Source organism: Pleurodeles waltl, chromosome 6, assembly GCF_031143425.1.
Source record: "Pleurodeles waltl isolate 20211129_DDA chromosome 6, aPleWal1.hap1.20221129, whole genome shotgun sequence".
In the NCBI taxonomy this organism is placed as follows: domain Eukaryota; kingdom Metazoa; phylum Chordata; class Amphibia; order Caudata; family Salamandridae; genus Pleurodeles; species Pleurodeles waltl.
In genome coordinates, this window is record NC_090445.1 from 1189393955 (window position 1) to 1189420856 (window position 26902).

A 26902-nucleotide genomic window follows, 5' to 3' on the forward strand; every position below is an offset into this window, starting at 1 on the left:
TACTGCTGTTCCGCATGATGAAGGAATCATGGACTGATCCTGAATACCTTGCACAAACTTGTGAAATGTAGAGGTCAGCCAAACAGACCACTTGGAGGTTTATGGAGTGGAAGTTTTCTTGTTCCCATATACCTGTTCATTAGCACTTGGGGGAACAAAGGCTATATGTGTGCCATTTATGGCTCCAAACACTTGTGAAATGGTTCCCAAAGCATAGAAATCTGTCTTCACATGGGCCAAATCCTCACATTGGGGAAATCTGATGTAGCTGTCCAGGTGTATTAACAATTCCGACAGTACAGCCTTCAAAAACAGACAGAAAATGGGCTGAGACACCTCTGCAGATAGGACCACTGTATTCTGAAAGGACCCTGTGGCCAGAACGTGCAGCACTGACATGAATTAAACAATGGGAGGCATGCTATTGGCATTGTGGATGTCAGCATTAGATCTGGTTCCAACTGACGACAGAGATTGATAATTGTATGCCTATCCAGGCAATATATTTGGATTACATGTTGCGCCTTCATGGTCTGCAGGTCTGCTAGTGGACGGTACACTGGAGGTTGTCATGCTCTCCTCAGGCCAGGGTAACTACTTGGGACAACACCAGAATGTATGTGAATGACTCAATCCATACATCATACCTATAATCACAACATCACGCATGTATCTAAATCATGTCACATTAAACAGTGAATATGTGATATTCAGCACACAGCTTGGCAAAATAAGAAAGTGTACCGGATTCAAATCCCCTAAACCCTTGCATGTACTCTACATGGAGTTACATGTCACTGACAGTGAAAGTTATATCAATCCTGGAGACAAGTGACACATTTTTTGCACCTTTACTGTCCTCAGATTGCCATTTGTATGGTGACAACACTGATTCATTTACATAACACAAAATACCTCATTTAACTTCCTCTACTAACTAGATGCACATTAATACTTGTTAACACTAAGGGGGTCATTCTGACCCTGGTGGTAAAATCCGCCAGGGCCAACGACCGCGGGAGCACCGCCAACAGGCTGGCGGTGCTCCCATGGGCATTCTGACCGCGGCGGTACAGCCGCGGTCAGAAACGGAAAACCGGCGGTGTACCGCCGGTTTCCCGCTGCCCTGGGGAATCCTCCATGGCGGCGCCGCTTGCTGCGCCGCCATGGGGATTCCGACCCCCATACGGCCGTCCTGTTCCTGGCGGTTTTGGCCGCCGGGAACAGAATGGCGGTATGGGGTGTCGTGGGGCCCCGGGGGCCCTTGCAGTGCCCATGCCAATGGCATAGGCACTGCAGGGGCCCCCGTAACAGGGCCCCACAAAGATTTTCAGTGTCTGCCATGCAGACACTGAAAATCGCGACGGGTGCAACTGCACCCGTCGCACCCCTCCACTCCGCCGGCTCCATTCGGAGCCGGCATCCTCATGGAAGGGTGTTTCCCACTGGGCTGGCGGGCGGCCTTCTGACGGTCGCCCGCCAGCCCAGCGGGAAACCCAGAATAGCCGCGGCGGTCTTTTGACCGCGCAGCGGTATTCTGGCGGTCCCTGCCAGGCCGCCGGCTTCCGCCGCCGGCCGGGGTCAGAATGACTCCCTAAGTCTGCACTTCACACATTGTCATAATAATGATGTTTCAGTAAATGATCCAACTTTCATTACTACATCATACATATTTGAGCTGCCTGACATCAGTACTGGACATCAGGAAGTGGCCTGACTCCCCCAGCAGATGTTGGCATGGCGGCAGGCAGTTACAACCGGGGTGGACATTGCCATAGGAACACATTGCTGCCTTTGGTGGACTTAGGCCAATGGCAACGTCCGCCGGCGGTGGCGGTCCTGTTTGTGGTGGACGTAACCACCATCTTCTGCAGAATCCCTCACTTGACTCCTGACACTGCTGCCAGCAAGACCTTCATGACCTGAGCTGCTATGTACTGCTTCTGGGAGCAATCGTGCCCTTCCTGCAGGTGAGAAGGCCCCTGTCCTCTTACCAGAAGAGCTTGCTGAGCTTGTGGAGCAGGTCCTACCCCTGTATAAAAAGCTATATGGTACACCAGAGGAGAAGGCAAGTTCAATATAATACCAATGGATGGACCGTAGCGAGTGTATGATGAGGTAGATGAAATGTGCATGAATGAAGGACTGAGCTATCATGTGTGAGTCAATGGTTATTTGCACGTGCATAGAAAGACTGTAACCCCTGATACATGGTAGGGAGTGTGTGATGTATGTAGCCTGATCCACATATGTACATTACAGCATTTACATTAATGTTGATGTGACAAATAGTTGTAGAGATGTACCATATTAAGGACATACTTGTGATCTGATCCCATGTTTCTTACCAAACCTGGTACTGGGTGTGCATATTGTATGCCTGACTCCACTTCACACATGGCCTGACTGCAGAGGGTGACTTGCAAAAGTGTTTGAGGTGTGAGGAAGGTTATGTCTGGCTACTTGCACGAACTTGATTGTTCACCACACTTGCTTTGGTATAGAGCATGTGTACATGACTTTCTCTTCTTGTCTGTGTCATCCATGCAGCTGAACGCCCATCTGAAAAAGAGGTTTTGGTGTGCCATTGCCAAGAAAGTGCACTCTGGGGGTCCACGGCTGGCGGAGCGCCCACTGTCGAAAGGGGTGGGAGGACCCGAGACTCTGGGCCCGTAAGACGGCTGAGGCCCAGCTGGGGATGTCCTTCCAAGGACGAAGGGGTGCCCGCCGGACTTTGACCCCCCCCTAATGGCCCACATAATGGCGGTGGCCTAACCGGAGTTGGAAGGGTGTTTGAGGGCAGCACAGCAGCCACAAGGAGGTGAGTAATGACTAAACTCACTTACATTCTTCAGCAAGGTCGGTGTATGATGTGAAAGACTCTAAGCTGTGACAATGTGGTATGTGCAAAAGGTAAAATGTCTCCTAGGAAAAACTCTATGTAGAGTCCTCAAAATTGGTACATAGGTGTGCACATTGTATTGTGTATAGGGACATATTACCCACCGATGTCATCCCTTCTGTGCAGTAGCATATTATGATGCACAGTGATTGTGCCATATGTGTATCACCATACTGCTCTTAGTACCCAGCTGGTTCCTCCTTGTCACCGACAGAGCCTTACTCCCAATAACCTGATGGCAAGTTGTCCTCGTCCTTGCCTTCTGTCCATTCAACTGCCTCCGGATCCATCTCTATGTGCAACATTGAGTCTGACAAGTTAAGTACTTGCCTACTATTCCTGAGATTTCCAATGAATGTCAACTTATTGTGAGGCTGTGAGCTCAAATTTCACATGCCACACTTGCAACACTTACTCAGATCTGTTAGAAGGTGCCCCCATTGTTAAGTGTGGACTAAACATTGGCTTCCTCAGAATGGGCATCCTGCATGTAATAAACCATGGTGGTATGACTAGACTCCTAGTGCAACCCATTTCATTTATGTGGGAGCTCAGAATATTAGTACCATGGACATGTTATTTGGATGGTAAGTGGCTACACAGCAATTTCCTATTCCAATGTGTTGTGGGCATGCTAAATAGACCACAACATTGTGGTAAACTGGTACTATATAAACTGTTTTTGCCAAAATCATGTGTACATAGTTAGGTTCAGACATATATAAACATTGTGATGCTATCGTGGCTATGTTATGTAGGCTTTTGGTGTGGAAACCCATAGTTTGTGCTGACTGTATTGTGTTGTAGGTGTTGTATTTCACCTTCAAATGCTGTTGGAATGGTATGTGTGCAGTCAATCATTTGGCGTGCCGCATGTCTCTATCATGCTAAGCTCAGAAGTGTGTTGAGGCATTGTAGTGTTCATACACAGATGCAAGATTGCTCATGTCGGAATTGTGGATAGTGATGCTGCCACTTGGATAATGGGGTATTTATGTTGCCACTCATTGTGATTAGTTGTACTGCATATGGCCTTCATGCACATGACAGGCATCCTTTGTATTTCAGGTGTTAGCATGGTATCTGGGCTTCTCTGTGGGTAAATACCGTGGGCTAAGTCTGCCCCTATAGGTGTACATGACTTTGTTTGCAGGTGGAGAATGATTTAGATGAGTAGTTCCACAAAGTACGTCTTTCCTACATGACTTTTGGGACATGTATTGCTGAAATGTATTTAGACTCTATGATACTCCAATTATTGAAAAGGCAGGTATAGTTGTTGCATGTTTGCAACTGTCAACTGTGAAGGTTGTGGACTCTGTGACATGAAATGGTTTTGGCTTGTATGCAACATGCTGTCACATGTTTGGCACAAGATGTGGTTACTTTCCTGGTACATGGCATCAGCTAAAAATGTAGTATGTGTGGATTTTGTGTATGTGATATGTTGAAATGAATGTTACCACTATTTCCAATTGCTTGGTTGTTGGTTGACTATGTTGCTGTGGATAGGGACTCAGATTCATGTTGGCAAGTCAGGTTGTCAAGAAATGGTTATTGTGATAGCTCTACAAATAAGATGGTATAGTAGGTGTGCGATAGGTGGCTTAGCTCGTGTGTGACATTGAAGTAATGTAGGGATGTAGATGGTATCTAGTTGTGACATGATGTTGGCACCAACTTGGGTCTACCAGGGGTGTATACAAGTGGTGGTAATGTGATTGATGTGTACAGTGTGATGTTAGTGTTTCAAAAGAATATGATGACCCTACCTCTCATTCTGTTTTCCAGCATCAGCAGGAGAAGAAGACGGGGCACAGCTGAGTGGGGAAGCTGCTGGCCACCGGACCTCAAGTCACTATGCCACAGACTCTGAGGGACCCAGTGGCCTGGAGGGCGAGAAGAGTGCAAAGGGGAGACAGGATCCAGTTCATCATCTTCTGAATCCTCTTCCAGTGGATACTCCCTGGTGCTAGCAGACTCATCTGGGACCACCCTAGCACCATCTCTGTCTGCCACCCCTCTTTCTACCGCAGCCCTCCCTGTAGCTCCCTACCCAGTTGGCAGTGCCTGCTCACCCAAGTGGATGGGCGTCTCCTTTGCCACAGGCACCTCTGCCCCTGTTAGCCCTGCTGCCCTCAGTGAGGAGGCTATTGACCTCCTGAGGTCGATCTCTGGGGGTCAGTCGACCATTGTGAATGTCATCAAGGGAACGGAAACTCAGATCCGACAGAGTAATGCATTCTTGGAGGGCTTGCACTGGCTGGCCTATAGAGATCCTTTCGGGGTCTGGCCTCCACACTGACAGCAGTCAGTCACTCCTTGTCTACCGTCCCCCATCCACCTTCCTTTTCCGAATCTCAAACCCCTCTTCCCAGACCCAGCCAAAGCACACAAACAGACTGGCATGCATCCAAGGGTAGCTCAGACAGAAATAAGCACCACAGACACACCACCAGCATGCACACAAGCAGCATTCAGATGTACACACACAGCAACAGTCACAACCAGCCCTGACACCGCCACAACCCCCAGCACCACAGACAGCATACCTGCAGACACCACACCAACATTCACAGATCTAGCCACTACACCTTTTCCACCCAGACAGCACCACAGCATACCCTCAGACATCCACCCGTCACCACACCCGCAGACACCACAACCACTGATACTCCTACATGCAGCATATCCACCACCCGAACAGTCACCCACCACCACGACATCCCTCAGCACCTCCACACCCCCCCTCATCCCAAGACACATAAATGCCCTCACTCACCCACCCAACAGACACTCAGCACCCACAAGCATACCTCGCACAAACATGCACCCAGGACATCCTCATCAACACCTCTTACAACCACTCCCTCTCCCTCCGCACCCAAACCCTTTTGCTATGACCGTCCCTGTGTGTCAAAAAACAGCCTTCCTTTTGGAGTTTTCCGTACTCTTCTCAAACAATAAACATTTTGATTCCTTCCCCAGGTCCGTCCCTTCCACCTCCAAGGCCTCCCCCTGCCAAGAAATCTACCCATCCCAAAAAAAGTCAACCCTCCCCTAAGCTTAAACCTAAACCCCACCCCATGCCACATCACAAGGGCTCCCCTCCCAAACCTAAGCCCAACCCCCCTCAGCCCTCCCCCAATATTACCTGAAATGCCTGCCTGCCCCCTGTATGCCCCTACCTATGAAGGTTACATGGGAGTCAGGAGTCACGTTTGGGGCACACATATGTACACATACAGACTGTTGTATGAGAACTGGCCTATTGCCTTTGTTTTTCAAATATCTGTAAAATAATAATAATTTAAACCAACCTGTTGTTGGTTTAATAGTTATGTCTTTGTCATGCATTTCTTTTCCTAGTATGGTGCTGTTCCTGGCTGACACTCGTTATGTGTCTGTATTTGTGTGTGTTGTGCTTGTGCTAGCGTAATGCTTGGGCAGTACCTGAGGTTATGTGCTGTGCTTTTGTTCCACAGTGATAGTGTGTGTGTGTGAGTGTGTGTGTGTGTGTATTGTGTGATGCGCATGTGTCTGTTCGAAACATTTTGTTGTCATGCTATTGAGTGGTGTTTGTGTTGGCATGTGTTTATAGGTGTGTTGTGTGGCTTGCTGTGTTTTGACTGTGTGCATGTGTGTGTTTAGTGCATGGTATGATACGATGTGCTGTGTGTGATGAGCATCTCGATTGGTATGGGTGTGTGTGTTCATTGTCTATTGGTTGTAGGTTGTGTTGTATGTGTGATGTGTCCTTTGATAGTGTGTATAGTGAGTGCTTGCCAACTTATTGACAATGCTGCGGTTGTGGGGTTGCTGTGAAGTGTTGTGGTGGTGTGACTTATTGTGTGTAACTGGGCCTGTGCTGTGTTTCCTTGCGTAAGTGTGTGTTTTAGACGTTGTGCATGTTGGCTGTAGTATGTGTACTGTGTATGTGCGGGGGTGTATGTGGCTGTATGCGAGTGTGCGTGAAAGTGTGTAGTAGCGTTTGGTTGCCGCCCTCACACCCCCTTCCCGATGGTATATTGTGTGAGTGTACATACACTGACAATATACAACAATTATGGATAAGTGTGTGTACTTACAGTTGCTGTTGTCAGACGAAGAATCTGTTTTCTTTGTGCGAGCGGGAGCTGCAGGATGACGAGTATGGCTTCCTAAAGAGTGTCTCCTTTTATGCAGGTTGTTTCTGCCTGGGTTTCTGTGGTGGTGTGACCGCAGTGGAAACCCTGGCAGTGTGTAGCCTCGTAATCTGTCTTGCAGTAACAGGGTATTCGCTGGCCTGCAGGTGCCTTCCGTTGTGGGTTGCGGTGCTTTGGCTGTATTCTGTTGGGAATGCTGTCATGGTCATAAGTTGACAGTCTTCTCTGTCTGTCTGTTGGTGGTATGACCGTCACTGCTAAACTCGTAATGAGGCCCCAAGTCTGGTGACTGCTGAACAGTGATGTAATGACACCTAAAGGGGGCTCAATGAAAGGTGCATTAAGAATGCCAGTGCTCTCCAGGATACAATTGTTATTGCCCATTGTCTTATGCACCCTCTGAGTCTGAATCCAGGAGCAGGGATGTAGAATTCCTATTGCACAACGCCCGGGACATATTGTTTGGGGTCAAGGACAACACACGTTTTCATGTTTATTTTGTCCTTGGGACAAGTAGGCTCAACCCTCTGCAGCACAAACCCTTTCAATGCAAGTTTACAATAAAGGGAACTGTCCGCAGTTGAAGTATTATGTATGTTCGTATGTTAATGCTGTTCGAGCTTGTATTTATGGTTCATTAATGTAAAGCCTTCATTATTTGGGTGAGCGCTGTAAATAAACCTCTTAAGGTCACACTGCACCACTGACAGAGGTTTCAGTAAAAAAAGAATGTACACGTTTGAAAAGCTTAACAATATGAGACTAAGTATAATGCTCCCAGAATGCTCTCTGATTGGATGCAAATGTTTGCAGTAGCTTGTAAGCAAGACTGATGGTTCTTTGCTTTCAAAATAAAGTGTGCAGAAAAAAATGCAAGTATGAAAAAACGTTTCGCTACTATGAAATTTTAAGTGTAATTTCTTTGAACCGTCATTTAGTAAACTGCATGCTAGTGTTTCCAAAAAGTATTCCTAATGGGAAATCACTGTAACCATTTCCAACAAGATTATGGGAAGCATAAAAATAAACAAGCACTGGCAAAGCCAACCGATCCAACATTTTTTGTGAGTCTTTTGATTTCGTCAATGGGTGTCTTGCTTTGACCTGGCTATTGTAACACTTTATTGTTGTGGGAGCTGCCAGGCCCTTGTCTTAGTAACAAACAAAGGTAAACAGAAAAAAGTTTCTTGGTCTCAAATGGCACATATTGCCACCAGTGGCGTAACAAAGGCCCTGCAGCACCCCTACAGGGGCCTCCTCAGCACCTGTCCTGAGTGAGTCTGGAGGGGGCACCCCCCATGTTCTTTGCAGGGGGCCCCCTCCAGTTTTGTTACACCAATGATTGCCACAGTAGTTCCTGACATTAAACAAAACTACTTTGTGTGCCAGTTTGCTCCTTGTGGAAGAGCAGAATGCGCTCACTCACTGTAAACCAGCCGATGGAGAAATGGATGTTTAATAAAAACAAAATGTCTTTGTTAACGTCAGACCTAATTAGGGACCCAATTCTTAAAGAAAGTTACAAAAGTGCACCCACGGAATACGTCTTAGTGGCTTTCATGAATTCACAAGAATTTACAGAAGTAGACCGGGAAATCGTACTCCTAGAAAATATTTGTGAACTGTAGTTTATCGCAAGCAAATATGTATGTGTAGATTTGCTCATGTGAAAATCTGCTGAGCGTTTACAAGTTCACTTTCCCTCCAACTACTTTTTTTTCCAACCCTGGAAGAACTTCTATTTCTACCATTGTTAAGAGTAAATTTCCACCCTTTCTCATTATGGGAAAAGATTAAGGAAAAGCTGGTGAAAATCCTTAAAACATGCAAGTTCGTAGGTTTTCAGATTCAAAGGCATTCCAACCCTGGAACTACTGCTTACTGCTTCCTCCAGCTCCAGTATGTAGCGCTGCGGAAAGGTGGCAAAGTAAGAAAATTGCTACAGTAGGACTTTGCTATTGCAAGTATTCAAGCCCAACTATAGTAGTAGCCCTGGCATAATCAGAAAGGCTATTATAAGAGCTCTTACATATTGTGATTGCTGCCATAATTTGCTGCCGCACTACATAGCACCAAAGGGACAAGGAGATTTTTTTTACAGGACAAGTAGATTTAAGAAGCAACCTGTCCCATGGACAAGTATATATTTTATCAAATTCCACACCCCTAAGGAGAGTAGTTTTCAATTGTGCAGTAGGTGCACTGCAGTTCCATCATATCCCAGGAGTGCCACGGGGTACTACGCGACTTCCTATATCCTTACATATGCTTACACCACACTCCCAGCTTCAAAGAACATGAATCTTTTTAGAACGCATTTCACCCTTTATTTTTATTGTATACGCTTGTGAGCGACTTCCCGTGTTTCATAGTGAGCCACAGGAGTCATCCCTGAAAGCATAATTCAAAGGGGCAGGCTGATGGCCCCGCAAACAATGCTTTTCTACTGTCAGCTCGGCTTTAATAGATGGATAAACAACAGCTGGAAGCCGCCAGCTGAAAGAGAGTACATTCTGTGTACAAAGTGCAGAGGCAGTGTGAGAAGCTGCATGGGTTGTTAGCGAAAGAATGTACCATTTAGAAGAGCAGTGAAGGGCTAGGGTTGAGGCAGGGTGACCGGGTGGGGGGAGGGTGAAGAAGCCATCATAAAGTATGGGCAGAGTAAGAGGGTGGGGGTGGGCAGGGGTAGACTGAAGAACCGTTAAAGGATGCAGTGCAGAGGGATCAGGCAGGCTAATATGGAAGAGAGAGAGTAAGACGCCATGAGAATGGTCAGGGTGTAGTGAAGATTTAGGGGAAGAGCAGGAGCTTAGGACCTGTACATCATTCTGAAAGAACACATACCTATTGGATTTTTTCAGCCCAATTATTTTTTTTAAATAAAGCAAAAAGCTTTATTTAAAAAACATTGGGCTGAAAAAATGCAGATTTTTATTCCAGTTTTTTTATATATGATTTGCACAGGAAATGGCGACTAGACTCCCCCAAAAAATTGCTGTCCTCCTCCCCACCCAGATCAAGCCCACCTCCTCCCATCTACTCCCAAACTTCACCAGCCGCCACTGATAGTTTGAACACCCATATTTGCCACAAGGATATGGCTGTCATCTACAAGTGAATCCACTTTGTTCCAGTACGGTCACAGAATTATATACCAACCACATGGTGCATTTTTACACTTGTCCCACCTGATCTAGTACTGTGCTTAGTTAAAAAATTCACACTTACATTTTCACTGGGACAAAAAGCCCTGTTCACGTTAATTCTGTGTATGCGGGTGCTTATGACAGATGCTGGTACTCAATTCGATTATTATTCTTTATTTGGTGCAAACAAGTTGACCATAAAAGAGCAATATAAACAATATGGGCAATAATAAAAGCAATGAATATATAGAAAAATGAATATCCACAATAAACAATTGACATAAAGCATTTTACATACATTATACAATTAATTATTTACAGAGATCATACACTCAGATAAAAATATGACATGTTATGTTAAAAAATAATACTCTTCTAATGTTCGCCATACCCCATTTAAATGAAGCAACACTAAAACAGAGATGTCTGTTAAAGCAGATAGGTATTTTAACACAATTTTGTGATCCCTAATATTGTTCTTGATAGATAAAGGTTTCAAATATAATTGCCTATCATAGAAACCAAAAAAAAAGAAAAAAGTGCTGAGTGCTATGCTTAGAGATGCCATCACATGAGCAAAAAGTCATTTCTCCAGGTCTTTGTTTCGTAACAGGAAAGATCACTAAAAAATGCACAATTCCCACCTGCAACCTAGTTAAAACATATTGATTCTGAGGACATGTGACCATAGACAAATAGGGTTGGAAACGTTCAATAAATGAAAATGACATACGAGCAGATTATCAAGTTTCCCCCATTGTGTAATTGCCTGTTTTCGCATATAGCTTTCAGCTCACTTTTTTTTGCTGAGCCAGCACACTATCAAGTAATTTCTCCATGGGGGAAGGGGGAGGATAGAGGAGAGGGATAGTGGGACGCTTCTTCAAATCATTGTTGATATAAGAAAGCCAGGGAATATTGAAGGGATAATCAAAGGAAGCAAGGCAGTCCATAATACTAGATGTTGTGAAACTTGTTTCAGAATTAGCTCAAATTGATCGCCAAAGCAAAATCGGTTGGAATAGAAGTTGATCTTCTAAATGATTAAGACCAACCTCTTTGTGCGTAACGTATGTTGAGGCAGAGGTGGGAATACTCAACAACCTTTTGAGGAAGGTGTTCTCCTCTAACTGTAAGGGGCCACTCTTCGCGTAACCGCAGATGCCTCCTTCATACATGGCAACAGAGAATGCTTGTGCTTGACAAATGTTAATAATTTCTTTTATAGGGCAAATACGGAGCTTATGCGAGAATCTAAAAATATCCTCACAAGCTCTGCTCATTTTAAGTCTGGCGTCTTGTATATGTTTACTCCAAGAACCATCAATGGCAAACGATACACCTAAATAATGAAAAGTATTGACCCTCGCTATTTAGGATCCTTTGACAAAAAAAGTTCGATTCCTCTGGGGCCTCTTTCCACATATCATTACAAAGGTGTTGGTAGTGTTTATCATCAGTTTCTTCCCTTCCATAAAGTCTATAAAGACATCCATCAGCCTATGCAGGCCGACGGCTGCTCTAAACATTAAAACAGCGCTGTTGGCGTATAATAAAACAGGGACTGAATGCCTGGCGACAGTAGGCACATCGGCCTGCAGGGCCCTGGGGCATCATCAAACCCATGCATATAATGCAAGAAGAGAAACGGGGCCAAGACGCAACCCTGTCTTATCCCTGTCTTAACTCTAAAGTGGCTAGTGCATTCCCCATTTGTGCCAAAACATACCTTGGCAGTCAACTTCCTATATAGACTGGTCAGAAAGCTCACAATATTCTCAGGTGCACCTAGCAAGAGTAGTTTGTATTAGAATCTAGTGGTCCACCAAATCGAAGGAACTACTAAGATTGGCGAAACACAAATATAGTGAGCCGGAGTTGGCCTTTGTGTATTTCCCAACAAGTAAATCCAGTTTAATGACCTATTCTACTGTCCCCAAACATTTCTGGTACTCATGAAGGCAGGACTGCTGCATTGCTATGACATTTTCCTACCTTTGTAATGGGTCCAGTCAGGACCGGCTTTAGCGCTGGTGGCAACCTGTTAGACAGTCTTTTTTGGCACCCTCTACCCCATGACCAACTCCTCAGATTCATTCACTACCACCTGGCAAATTTGTCCCTCATCTCTCCATAGCCCCCTTTCCACATACATTAATTTGTTTTAAACCACTTGTAAAGGTTGGCTTTACTAATCCACTTAGCTAGCCACATAAAATGTAGTTCTGTTCTTTACAGCAGGTACATTATCCATCTACTCTACTTTATGGTGAGTCAAAGCTGCCCCTAGACTTAACTCCTATCACTCTACCTAGCAGGAACATTAATCACCAGAGGTATCTTGACATGTTAATTGTTTCCTGAAGACTGGACGCAAAGGCAACTTTTCAGTAGGTGCTTATATATCCCAAGTTTCGTAACTTATTGCTAAACACAGAGCCCCCGAGGTCAGCACCCCTAATCCAGGTCAGCACTCAGTGCAGCCACACCGCTTGCACTGTCCTAAGGCTGGCCTTGCGTCCGCGGTTCAACACAAAAAATCACCCGAGAGAAACATGTCCCTCAACTCACCAAAGAAAGGAAGGGTTATCACCATGCACTTTAAGAGTTATCACCATCTGTACTGCCGATACGGTGGTATAAAGTGTATGTTATCATGGATGATAGACTGCTATGAAATAGTAAGAGGCCCTCATAGCTATTGATCAACTCCTGCATGCAGTGGAATGCCCTACCATCTATATTGCCTAAGTGTAGATTCATGATTGCAACTATGTTATGTTATGTTATGACGTTTTATATAGCGCCAAAACTACCCAGAGGCTTTGTGTCGCTAAGAAGGACACTAGCCTCATAGCAAGCAGGTCAATACTGGATCACAAGGAATTAAAATTAAAAAAGACAGGTTTTAATGGCTTTTCAAAATTCCAACTCCTGCCTAATCACCCGGAGGTTGAGGGGAAGCGAGTTCCACAGTTTGGCTCCCTGGTATTTCAGCGGTCTACCACCCCATCTTGCTTTTTTTACTTTGGGGAGCGCCACTAAAGCTTTGGAGGTAGATCTTAGAGCTCTAGTAGGGGCATAAAATGAAGCTAGAGTTTTCAATTGATGTGGGCCCCTATTATGTAGGGCTCAGTGGAAAATGCACAAAGATTTAAACTTAACTCTTTTCCCTTCTGGCAGCCAATGCAGGGTGGTCAAAGCTTGCTTGGCCGACGTATGCCATGACATATTAAACAGTAACCGAGCAGTACTGTTACTGTACTAGACATTCTCACTTTGCAACTAATTCCGGAATACCAACATTTGGACCAGATAAGCAAGCTAGCAAAACCGGTGAGAAGACTGATATGGTGCCAGTCCACTTTTTAAGTAATCAGAGTTTAGACTAAAAAAATGAAATGAGAAAGTCAGTCCTTTAAAGAAGAGCCACCTTAACTAATAGTGCTACTGCTTGAAGAGTTAACATCTGACTGAGAGTCCCCCCAAATTAAAGACTGATGTCTCCACGTCTAAACATTTCCCACCCTAAATGATTACACAATAAACCACAGCTATTCATAATGAAAAACCATCAGAATTCCATAATGCATTTTCTGCTTGCAAGAATCAAATCATTGTTATGATTTGTATTATAAACCTTTAAACACATTCGATACTTAAATACCTGTTCATGTGCCTGTACAAAGCTTCAGAGTGAACCTTGGCCTATTTTAGAAGAAATGTATCAGTCTACATAGTGTGCATATGCTAACGCTCACTCACTGTGGACAGCACACTAAAGAAACATGGCGCCTCATCCACTGCTCTGTATATCCGAGTTATACAGTCTATAGTACATTCTGTAACCAGTGAAACAAATGTTTTCAGTGTCTCATGTACACGTTCGTCTAAAACAGGTGGACTGCTGCCTTCCACATTGTGGCTCAACGAAGAATCCACACCCAAATGCCATGAAGCGATTCCACCTGAATTTGGAATAATCAGTAAAAATTGTACTAGAAAAATAAGATGATGCCAAGCATGCACTCATAGGCAATCACTAAAAATAACACACAACAAAAACTACAACATGCATGACTGTAAATAATTATAAGTTGTCACCCCATTCCAACACTCTACTATTCCTTCCTCTTAATATAAAGACCACCACCCAGCAATACACATTTTAAAGCTGCATTGGTAACTGGATATTATAAGACTTAACTACCCCAACCTATACATTAAAGGAGACCTCAACATATGGTTTGACAAGAGGAATCTAACTACAACCACAGCTATAACAACCAAGCTTGAGGTGTTCCACCTCCAACAAATTGTTTCTTCGAAACTTACACCACTGGCACACCCTGGGTGCCACAGTTACCCCTTGGGGAAAGACCACAGTGTCTGACAACTCCTCAGTAATCTAGAGAAACCACAACATCTTTATATTTAAGAACAACACACCTATCAATAACATCAACACTTCAAAGACAGCAACAATACCAAGAGCAAATGTACATACAAAGGGAAAAACTAGAGCTAATAAAATATCAACTGCCATCTTGAGGGAGCCAGAATAAATATGCAACTTTAAGATATACAAAACCTTTACAATTAGATATCCACTGCACTGTACAGCCACTACTTAACATACTGCAACACAAGTGTAGAAAATCAAAAGGTGAGAAAGGGAAAATAATTATACATCACTATAACAGAGCCACCAAAACTTCAAAAGACAACACTATTCCACATGGATAACCGAAACTAACTTCCCTACTAAAGAACTCCACAAGTTCCTAGCAAATCCTGTAATCCAGGTTGCCAAAACAAAGTAATACCACAAACCTTCAGTGACAAAATCTCCATGAAATTGCACTCAAAAATTGTGAAGATAAAAAAATACCTCAAGTAGAACACGGGTAACTTCGCACCAACATATGACTCAACCACCACAGAAAGACAAATGCAATCTTGCAACATGAAATACTTTCTCAGAAAAAATATTTCCTCAACCTTATCATCACAAGTAGACAATCCGAATCACCATCAGCCCCACCACTTCAAAAGTCGCTAAAATATCCTTGGCACAACCTAGAATCTAATTCAACATGTTCTTGGAACTAGGTTAATCAGCCAAACTGAAAACCTCCTAGGTTAGAACACTTCTCAAAAAGAAAAATCTTGACTACAGACCAATACCTAAAGGTCCATGCCTGGAAAAATATGTAAAAATGTTGACTCAACTTTCTAAATTCACAGAGGAAAATAATCCATATCAACAATCCAGTTTTAGATCAGTAAAAGGCAGAGCCTGCAATCATTTTCATTTGAGATTACCTAATGCTCACCATGGACATGAACGGAGTGACCTCACTATTGCATTTGGACACATCAGTGAAAAATGACACAGTCCACCACTACACATTACTACAAAGACTCCATCACCTCTGAATATCCGAAAATGCTCTCAAATGGACTCCCTTCGACCTCAGAGAAAATCGAAGCGTACTGTACAAACCACATTTCAGATCAGCTCCTCTCACCCATCACTGTGGCAGCCCTTGGGGTAAATCATATTGCCTCCATTATTCAACATGTACCTGATTCCCTTACCAGGCCTATCAGATCATTAAACCTCACGTTAGCAGCTGACACGTGTATCATTTTACAAATGGATGGTCCAGAAGAACCTCTAAAACTCAAAGCTGATGACTGACTTAGCACCATAAATGTACTAATGATGAGTAGTCACCTAACACTCAACCCTGCAAAGACAGAGATCATGCCCTGCAGGCAATGGCAAAACTACCAGCCTACCACCATGTGGCCCAAGGCTTGAGGCCCCTAGAGCAATGCCAAGAGAAAAACGTAGGGGCACTATGGATTCAGACCTAGTCTTGATACTATATTCCCAAGGTCACAAAGAACATCTTCTACACAATGAAAACACTATGTAGCATCTTCTCATACCTAGCATATGAACTAGAGCTATAAGCTATCCTCTTGTATGGAATTTCCAAGCTTGACTATGTTAACAACCTACTGTGTGCGTACCCAGAGTTTCATTATATGCAAAATACAACTAATCCAAAATGCTGCTCCAAGATTCCTACAGCTAGAAGAGCAGTAACAATGGCACTTTCTATTGTCCACAGAGCTCCCCCAAGAAAAAGGACCATTATACCCACAAGTTAAATTCAAGCTATAAAAACAAACAAAATAGTGAACTGTGCTCCAGGCTTGAACCAAAGTTCGTCATACCACCTTACTGTAAGAAAACCAAATGTAGAACTACTTTCTAGGTACAAGCTCTTAAATTGACTCCCAGGCAAGAGCCAACGCATTCAGGAGCATAAACTTTCAAAAGAGAGCTGAAAACATTACTATTTCCAAGATACCTAAATCATACACAATACTGGCCTATAACCAGGAATAATAATCGCACTTTCAAGTACAATCTACATTCCACAGATATGGAACAGCACAAAACCTTCTATGTCCAGGTAAGTGATGAAGAGTTGACCTATGTCTAGTTTGGGTGATATATGGTAATGTCGGTTCATATATAACGTGCCTGGTTCACACTAATACTATTGCACTCAGTGCTTTGGCAGTCGTCTGTAGTTCATACAACAGTGAAATAATTACCTAATACCGCTTGGCCCTCTTAGATTCAAATAAGACAGTTGCGCTATGTGCCATGTCCTTTCCCTAGTACTGTAACTACTGTCCACAGCACTAAACTACCCGTCACCAACTAAATAGGGATGGACTAATTGAAGAGATCTGCAACATGGTGCTGGCCAACAGAGGACTCTGATTAGGCCACCACTGCGGTTCTCTATTAGCTCTCTACTGTGATCGCTTCTAGACACATCACTAGGACAGTTATTGGCTGATAGTAAAAGTCATTTTCAGCAGACCTCTCCATTATCTTTCCATCCAACCTAAGCCTGAGCAAGACAATAAACGTTAAATAAAGTAAAATACATAATCAACTGTAGTAACCATCTAAACAGTCTATAAAATACCATAGAGGGACCTTTTAGAGTTTCAGAGCTGCCAGCTTTCTGAAAACCACCAACTGCACTCCTATCTTAAACACCTTCTCATCCATCACCCTGCTAAGCACCGTGTTCCGTAATCCAATAACTGCACCTCAGAAGTCATCACATACGACATGGATACATTCCCCACATAAGAACAAAGATAACACCCTCCAACCCCACACCCTACATGGTGTAGCATGCTGCCCATGTAGGCAAGAGCTTTAGTACCCCACTTAGTAGCAGTAAGAACTACATAAATGTTGCAGTACAATATAAATATGTAGAATGGAACTGTAAAAAATATCATAGAATGTATTATGAGAGGAGTGATAAGGCTGTTAAATAATTTATTCACTACATTGGATGCATGAAATTTTAAGTGGATATCCTTATCACCTTTTGGCCCATTCATTTGCAGTAGTTTAGTTAGTGGTTCTTTGAAGGACTTGGTGAAACTTTTTTCTAGCAGGTTTTGAAGCACTGCTATGGGGAAATTGACTCAAGTTATCGTAATAATATAAAAGGACATTTATGCCACAATATGTTTAATTCCATGAGTGGCTCTTTTTCAGACTCTGTTGAGACGGAAAATTCCCACTGCTAGTCTTACTGCTCAATGAGGGGACATCAACCAGCGGAACCAAGACCTGTAGCCCGGAGCACCAGCGCCTGCCTGCCAGCTTGCCAAGACCTGTGAGTTCTGTGAAGTGAAAAAGAGGAGAGTGTTGGAGGGAGCGAGGTCCAGTGGGGGCCCTAACGTGAGGACTCCCTGTGCAAGTTGTGAGGATTCCTCTGTGCACTGACTGGGTGATAGCTCACGTGCAGGACAGTTTTCGGTGACACCCATATGCCATGACAGGGTAGAAGTAGACTGAGCCATGTATTGAGAACAGTGCAGAAGGTGCTGAGACTACACAGCATTGTTTCAGTGACCCCGTATGCCAGAGGATACCACTGTTGAAGAAGTTGCGTGACCAGCGTGCCAGGACTCATGAACGCCTGATGAGGGACCCCCATATGCCAGGATGGGCCAATGTGGTGAGAAAAATTGCATCTGAGGAGTCAATGTTGAATCCTGAAGGAACAGCAGCAACCTTGTGTGCTAGGTGGCGTTGCTGGGACAAAATGACCAAAAACTTTAGGCTGTAGTCCGGTACAGGAGTGAGGCTGCGACCAGCGGGTCTAACTGCATGAGGAAACCTTTTCTCATTGACCCCTGTGTACCAGGATAGCACCAAGGAGGACAACACACCCTCATGGAACTCCCTTTGGAAGTCAAAGTATCGAATTACACCAGCTGGGGATAACTTGACTTACTTCCTCTCTGCGAAGCTGCTTTGATCGCTGGGGAGAGTCAGCCACATCCCTCCAAAGAGTGAGTCAGAGCCCATCTACACACAGCCACATGTACTGTGAGCAGCCAAACTTCTCCGAGCCAGATCTGATCTCACAAGTGTTCGCGCTGAGGGCACCCACTGTAATGCCAAACACCTCCATGCTGCAGGAGCAGATAAGACTTGAACTGGGCCTGTGCGCACCAGGGGAATTCACTTCTGAAGGTGCTTGGGGCACATAAAAACTTTTGACTAAAATCATGAAGTCAAAGCAAACTCTTGAGTACTGCCTAATAATGTACATTCCCTGGATGTATCCACCAGTGAATGGGAATAACACTGAACATGTTGCACGAGGTGGGGGGGAGCCGGTGGGGGAGTACAGGGATCTACCTGACAACTACTCGAGCCCCAATCTCGAATGGGGTTGTGTTGAATTCCTTTGTATTCGTAGAGTTAGAACTAAAATACATTTTTTTTAATAATAGAAAGTATTTGGTTGGACATTGATTTATTGTTTGTACTGATTGTGCTTTGAGTTATCAGTCATGTTCACTGACCTGTATCTACATGACAGCTTGATCACAGCTACCAATGAGAGTCAAGTGCACAAGGGATACTTTGCAGAGTTGAGCGGGATCCATAGTAGGTCAGGCTACTGCACATCAGGAGTGAAAAGCCTCAACCACCACAGTTGGGCCAAGTAAGCCCTGCGTGACCCAGGGTTCTCACAGTCTAAGTACCAAATCATCATAATATTATATCTGATATTACACTTACTTCAGTCTTGTGAAATAGATTTGCAATGTCAAAGCTAAACATTTATGATCATTTACTGAGAGTTCTACATGTTAAAATAATTTCAACTGTAGAGTTACTGTGGTACAATATTCTTTCATATATTTGATTCAGCCTTTGTTATTCATGTACTCTCAATCGCATGGTTCCATATTAGTAATATATAGTTAAGGGCTAATTATAAATACACTAATTATAAATATATACTTTAAAGTAATGGTTGATTTAATCTTTAACATCTGTTCAAATCATAAAAGCATGGTCAAGGGCACTGTAAGGAACGTAAGAGACATAACCTTAGATTCCAACCTTGAGAAGGTGTTCCGGGCATAATGCATGATACTGTCAAAGTCGTAAGTCTCTCCCAAAGAATTGACTTCACCAGGTTCCATTTTTAAAAAGTTGTACTCTTGACCTGTGGTAAAACACTTTGTTAAATACACATGCTTTTCGTAAAGTGTTCAATTTTTTTTTGTTTAAAAAGCAATGAAACATACTGATTTACAAAACTAATCTGAGATCAAGCAGAAAGACTGGATAAATTACAAACCTGGACAGGGACAAGACAGCCCAGTTAGACACTCTGACTTAATATGTCATATTTTGCTAATTACTTGAGGGTTTGAACTATTATTTGGCAGGTGGTCACTCATAGTGAGTGTAAGCTGCTACCTGACTTTGTTTTTTCAACCTACCCATCATTTTGCAATGCAACTTATGTTTAACGAGTTACATTGCAAAATATATATTCTTACAGGAATGCAAACCTTCTACCGCATGAACATTAATGAGGCAGGCAGTATTTAGCAACACTACTAATACATGCGTATGCAACGATGGAGGTCTGCAAGAGACTGCAGAAATCACAGCCTTGTATTTGCATTCTCAGCGTGTGAACATATTTTTGTAAGCAGTCCATGTCTCTTAAAGGGATGAGGGCTGACTCTTTTTAGGTCGCCACTGATGTCTTAGGGACATTCAGAACGTTGACCTAGAAATGGATTCTGCCCATTACTTGCCATTGCTTTTGAGGTCTGTAACACACATTTACTTGCTTTCCATTTGTTTTAGGCTGTCCAGCTTGAGTTCGGCCCTTACCTTGCCAAAACCTTATTTGCAGTATCCTTCCTACTCCTCCTTTTTTGTAAACAGGCCTGTAAATCTTGTTCTTATCTCGTCACATTTACGGTGCATTCAAAGACTGAGGTCAAATGCCAAGCGCACTCTTCATAGGGCACTTGTTTACTTTTCTTTCTTTGACTTCAAAGTGAGAGGATTTATGTGACAAGATAGCTAGATACTTTATTTGCATAGTTACTAAAAACCATTGTATTAAAACCATATTCACAGTTTTACATGATGTTTAAAAATCTCATCAGGTTCTGAGTTGTCATAAAATACATTATCTTTTGCTGCTAGATTGATCTAGGATACTCTCCATTGGCTAATATGCCTGTTCGACTTAATGGTGGGCAACTGGTAACATAAGATCCTTATGGGGGGGTTTGTGTAAAGACTTGGAAACATTCATAGAGCAGGTTGCCTTACGATATTATTTTGGCCCCTGCTGCTTTTTTGTTACCAGGATTAAAAATGTAACCAGTCGACAGTTCAAATGTAGGTCCCCTAAAGCAAAACATGCCAGCACAGCTTGCCTCCTTGTTCATAGGCCCCTTTCACTAAATAGATTTTTTAATAGAGCTTTCATTTCAAGTGCAAGATTTTCGCAGGTGCAAAGCAGATGTTGAAGATCTTCTGTGCCAGCACCACACAAACCACAAGTAGTGTTTGCCGGATCTCTTAACCAGGGGACTGTGTTTGTGGTGCATGGTAAAAGCCCCAGTCGGTACTTTAAAAACTGCTCTTTAGTGTTCCCTGAAAAGCCGAGGATAAAGTATGCTTGCAGGCCCAGGGTTGTGTAGGTTTTCAGTGTCATCTAGGCATGGGACCTCCTTGGGAAGGCTGCTTTGTCCTCTATCGAGGACTGGAGCCTCATTGACCCCCAGACTGCTTTTTTAAAGACGCCGTCCGAAGTTGGAGTCCCCCATAGATCCATGAGCCCTGTCTTTCTCAATAAATCTTCTGGCAGGTGAGGCATTCTTACGCAGAGCTCCTGACATAGGAGGTGATTAAGGGAGTATTAAGTGGCACCGCGGACTTTACACCAGAAGTTTATGTATGTACCTCGTCTTGCCAGAGACTAATTCAAAAGACTGAACTCCAGTCTAATTTGGGTTGGAGAGGTGTATTTCGGAAGGTTGAAGATAATCTGATAAACTTTACATGCTGTGTGATCTAGAGTTTGTGTGTCTCTTCCTCTTTGTATTTCGTTCCCATAAGGTATTGTGGGCAGGAGCTTAGCTTTCATTACCGGTAAGGCGGGGGTGAATGATGGGTCATTCAATTCTGTTTTCAGTCTTTTTAAGGCTACTGCTAGGGCCAGAACTTTCCCGATGATGCTACCTCTTTGGTGCGCAAAGTTACCAGACTTGTCAAAGTGTACCTCGAGGTACTTGTATTCATGAGCTTGCAGGAGCAGTGTCATGCCCCAATACCACACCTGAAGAGACTACCTCTTGCTACTAACTGACACTGTATGGGTTTTTTCAAAGTTTGCGGACAAGATGTTGGCATCCAAGTATAGCTCGGTGGCATTTATCAATCACTGGAGCCCTTTCTTGGTGTGGCTTATCAACACAAGGTTGTCCGCGTACATAAGACGCGGCAGCATCTGATCCCCGATGTTCGGAGCTTTTGAGTTTGCTAAGGCAAGAACACCCACCAAATCTGCTTAGTACAAATTAAAAAGTGTGGTGGATAGGACGCAGCCCTGCTTCAGACCTTTGGTGGTTAGTATCCTCCTCGAGAGATGCATGCATGTACTCAGGATCCGTGTGGAGAGCTTTTTTCAGGTCTAAAAGGGGTTGGGGGAATGCCCCAGGTTGTTAATTTGCTCCAAAGTAGATTCATCTCCACATGATCAAAGACAGCCCTAAAAACGACGAAACATACTTTGTCAATAAGAAGTGCGATAGCCATGATGTGCTTTGTTATAGCACCAGTTACTTTTGAGAAACCGGTTTGAGTGTTAGGGATTATTCTCTTTTCGGGTAATCCATCCAGACAGGTGCTCCAGCAAGAGTCCTACACAGTAGTTTGCTTCGTTATCTATTAGGGCAAATAAGCAATCGTTTTTTGGGAGCGATTTATTCCCGTTTTTGAAGATGGGTGAGATTATGGATTCCTTACAGGACAGTGGGATAGTGCCAGTACGGGCAATTTAGGAGTATAGCGGTTATAAAGTTTTTCTCCAGAAAGTCCAGTTGTGCTTAAAGACTGCAGGGGGAAGGCCTTTTGGACCTGAGGCTCCTTCTCTCCTGCTCTTGGTTATATGATCAATTATCGAGGCAGTGGCTGCAGTTGTAATAAGTGATGACTCCTGTGGGCACATAAGGAGACCGGGAGTTCCTGTAACTTGTCAATCTTCAATGTAGGTATTCCATGGGAGATGGAGGTTGCGTAATGGCAGTTGAAGTGATCACCAAGATACCGTGCCCAGACATCTTCCGATATATGCGATGTAATGCCTCTGTGTCCAAAGCACGAGAGTTTGCATATTGTGTGCTATTACTGTGCGCTGGTGTTACACTTTGCATCCAAATATAGCTTGGCCCATAAGTCTTCTTCACATATCCTGTTGATTGAACACTTAAGCCTGCTTAGTGTCCGGTTTTGGTGCCTTTAAGCTCCTAGCAGGACTAAGGGCCAGATGTAGCAAGCAGTTTTGCCCATTCTGTGTCTATGGGAAAATGTGTTCGTACATATGGCCCTAAGATACTGGGCCTGCTTTGGAGATGATTTATGGTGGTGTTGATTTTCCTTTTAAGTTATCTTAGCTTGGCCCTTTGTTCCTGCAACATACGTGTTGTCGCTGAGAGAGCTATAGGTGGAGGGCGGGAGCAGGTTACGCAAACTTACCATGTAGCTTGTGGTTAGCAGTTCCCACTTCACCACCTCACTGCTGCTTGCAGCTTCCAATTTGACTGCCAGGTCCACTGCTGCATGGGATAAGAGTTCTATGTTTAATTACACACATTTAACCTGTTTTTAGTGTCAGAGATATTGAAAGGGACTCTTGTTCTTTCCAGTTTGGCGACTGTCAATGAAAGACCTTGATCCTGTGGGCAATGGTCGCTCTTGCCCCTGTCCCCTGGTGATAGGTGGCGACTTGTTAAAATAATGGCAGAGAAACAAAAGAGGAGTAGATCGTTGTAGAAGTGTTTGTTGAGAAGTATGAGGTGGCTGGTGGGGAGTCATCCCGGAATCTTCCATTCAGAGCTCTAAGTTGTAGTTGCTCCAGGCCTTTAAGTAGTGCCCTACTTGTTTTTGTGGGACGCCTGTGCTTATTATTCCCTTTCAGTGGAATTCCCCAGGTGGTGGTAAGAGCAACTGCAGCTTTGTCCATGGAGGCTCCAAGTAGGTGCAGATTGAAGTCACCTGAGATTATGATTTTTCGAGTTTTGGCTATTTCTCCACAGCTTATGTAGTGCTCAAGCTTGTCCACCAGCTGAGTGGCATATTTGGATTTAAGCTTAGGATGGATGTAAATATATACAATAACTACCTCTGCTGTGGTCCTTTTCTCAGTTGTAGCAATTGCGACAGTGTTGATGAAAGGGAGGTTAGAGGCGAGAGAGGTGGCTTTGGCTGACACAGCTAGGGAAACCTATGTGGCAAGGCTACCCTGCAGAAGACCATACCTTGCCTTTCTAGTTGCTGGTGTAAAAAAACACATATAGCCCCGCAGGTGGAAAGGTTCATCTAGCCATGTCTCCTGCATCAATATGATGTCAAAGGTACTAATGTACTGAAGGAAGTCTTGAACCAAGGTTTTAGCAAGGAGGTCATTCACATTCCATGAGCAGAGACGAAGAGTGTCCTTAATTCGCGAGGCGCCCCTTCTTTTTACTAATGTTTATCACCGGGTTCCATTACGATTGTTAATCATTCTAGAGATCCACCTTAGGTCGTTGTTGAGGTGCTGAAGATCTGTTGGTGCTGGTCAGCTCCAGTGATGGTCAGAGGTGGTAATTGACGTGGCTCTTGCTTTCTATGGTGAGCGTCCCAGGACGGTCCTGAGTATGGAACAAGTGTGTTTAATCAGAGGCTCTGGTTTGATATTAGGGCCAGCCTCTAGTAGAGAGTGCGGATTTCCAACGTCACAGTACTTGATGAGGCTGATACCCCAACACTCAAAGATTGCTCTTTCCGCAAAGATTGTTTGGGCTATTAGGCTTGACCTCCACGTGGCCTAAGGAAGTTACCCCTGTTCAGGATATCACCTGTGCCTCTTGATTTACAGTGCAGCCGTGATATAAATGTATTAGTGTCTAGGTACTCAGAGGGAGTCTCTGGTTTTTGTAGTAATTGATTAATTGAGCTGGGGTGCTGAGTAATTGTTCTGGTCCCAGTGGTTGTTTTGCTCCTGCCAGCTGTCACCCGCTTGGTATATTGTTGTGGTCTGGTTTGTGTACAGGTCACGTTCTGAGATCTTCCCACAGGGTTGGGTTGTGAGGATTCCTGCAGGGGTTTGGCTATGAGGTCTGGTGATTTCTGTCATGCAAGTTGATTGCGGGCTCCATAGGCAGGGGTCTCTACAGACTGTACAACCTGCGCAGTTTTATCTGTGGCGATGCTACCCCCCGTTCTTCTGACAGTGTAACTAATGCAGTCGCTTCAGTTATAACTGTAGCCGTATTAGTGTTGAGGGGAACCACTCCTTCTCCCAGTTCGCGTCCAGTGAGTGCTTGTTCTTCCCAGATGGGCGATGTTGTACAGGCATCCTGTGCTGTAGTTACAAGAGGTACAGGGACAGGATCTGTGTTAGTAATGCCCCCCCCCAGTGGGTAGCTGCATGTGTGCGGGTCTGCTCCGTGTTGACTATTAGTTCCTTGTTGGGGAATATTTTATATTAGAATTCCCCTTGGATCCTGGAATCGGTGGAGTTGTTGCTTCGTGGCATGTCTCTATTGCTGAGGGGCCAGGTTCAGGGCCAATTGCAAGGTTAAAGATGAGAGCGATATCCTTGCTATTTCCTGGAGGTTCCTTATTGCGTCCTTTTCTCCTACAAGCCCGTCTTTTCTTGGCGTTTGTTTTTCCGTTAATGTTTCCATCATGGGGCTATGAGGTGGTTGGATGTTTCCCAGAGGCTGAGAATTGCCAGCCGTCAAAAACAGGGTAGCTGGTGCCTCTGCTGCAGGTGATGTCAGATCAGACCTTATTTCCCAAACCTGATCCCTTACCCCCAGGCCGCACACTGTGCTGTTTACTGTGCGTAAATGGTTTTCCGACAACTCCTGAGCTGGAGTGCCGACTTAAAGATGAGAGGCAGATAAGGTTACTAGAAACTGCCTTTTTTTAGGAGCACACACAGACTGCTGAGTATAGAAGGTAGTGTGGATAGCTTGTTTATAATTGGGCCACATTTGCAGCTGGCCTGTACACTAGCCAAATCAGGTTGTGCCTGCATAAGAAGAAATTTCAGGTCCCCTAGTTTCCCATCTATTCCTGCTACAAACACTGCCAGTGAAATAAGTAGTGTTAGTTGAACATCCATTTTATCGGATTGATATAGAAGCTGCATGGTTTATAGTAGGGATGCCCATGCACCATCAGTGGTTAATTCCCTAGCATTCACGCTGGTATCCAGTCCTGTTGGTTTAGTAACCTTTTTAACTGGCAATTCTGTTAACGTTCTTATAGGTTGTTGAGCAGACTCCTATGCCAGGAGTGGCTCTGTGGGCTGGAGGGGAGTCTTGAGAGTATGCAGTCAGCATATCCTCCCATTCTTGCATGCCTAGATATGATAGTATTTTTTCGTCCTCTGCTGTCGGAACTCCCACTGCCTTTGGACCCCCTGAGAGCACTGATGATTGATGAGCTTGATTTACGCAGATCATTGAAGTTGCTTGCAAGGCAAAGTTTGTAAGTGAAGTAATGTCCTGTATGCCTGTGGGCAACAGGCTCTCCTCTTCAGGGGTTGCGGTCAGTGCCATTGCAGTTTCGCTAACAGCTGAGGCATTTTGGCAGTTCTAGTTTTATTGGAGGGGAACCATCAACTGGTCCTCGAGGTCCTGCCCAGGTGCTGAATGGATCTCTGCTTGGATAACTTGCACATACTGCTGCCTAGACCATAGGTATTTGTTTGTGGTTGTAATTCTACTTTGTTGTGGTCTTATGAATCCTTCCATTGTGATGGGATTTTGCCGGGGTGACCTGCTTACAGTATGTATAGTGGAGACTGAAGGTTGTAACGGTGGCTGCTGGCCCTGAATATTACTGTTACTTGAGTAAATGGCTGACCCGGCGTTTTTCAAGAAGGAGAACTTTGTGTAGATTTTTGGCTGGAAATAAGCAGTACAGCGTTTTTTTTGCTTGTTCTGAGTTGTCATTAACACTGAGACTTGCTACCTCCTTGTCCGTTTCTATCTCAATCTCGATGAGTTAAGGGGCTGCCTGAGTTCTGAGGTGATTTGCTGAT

The 26902-nt window shown here is 44.1% G+C and overlaps 1 protein-coding gene across 1 annotated transcript in view; it reads right to left on the reverse strand.

The window, feature by feature from the left end:
• Nucleotides 1-26902, reverse strand: part of TLL2 (tolloid like 2) — a 1863287-nt gene that overhangs the window by 797971 nt on the left and 1038414 nt on the right. The window contains exon 7 of the mRNA XM_069240439.1: nucleotides 19672-19777. Coding sequence (XP_069096540.1) covers nucleotides 19672-19777 — 106 coding nt within the window. The remainder of the gene's footprint in view (nucleotides 1-19671; nucleotides 19778-26902) is intronic.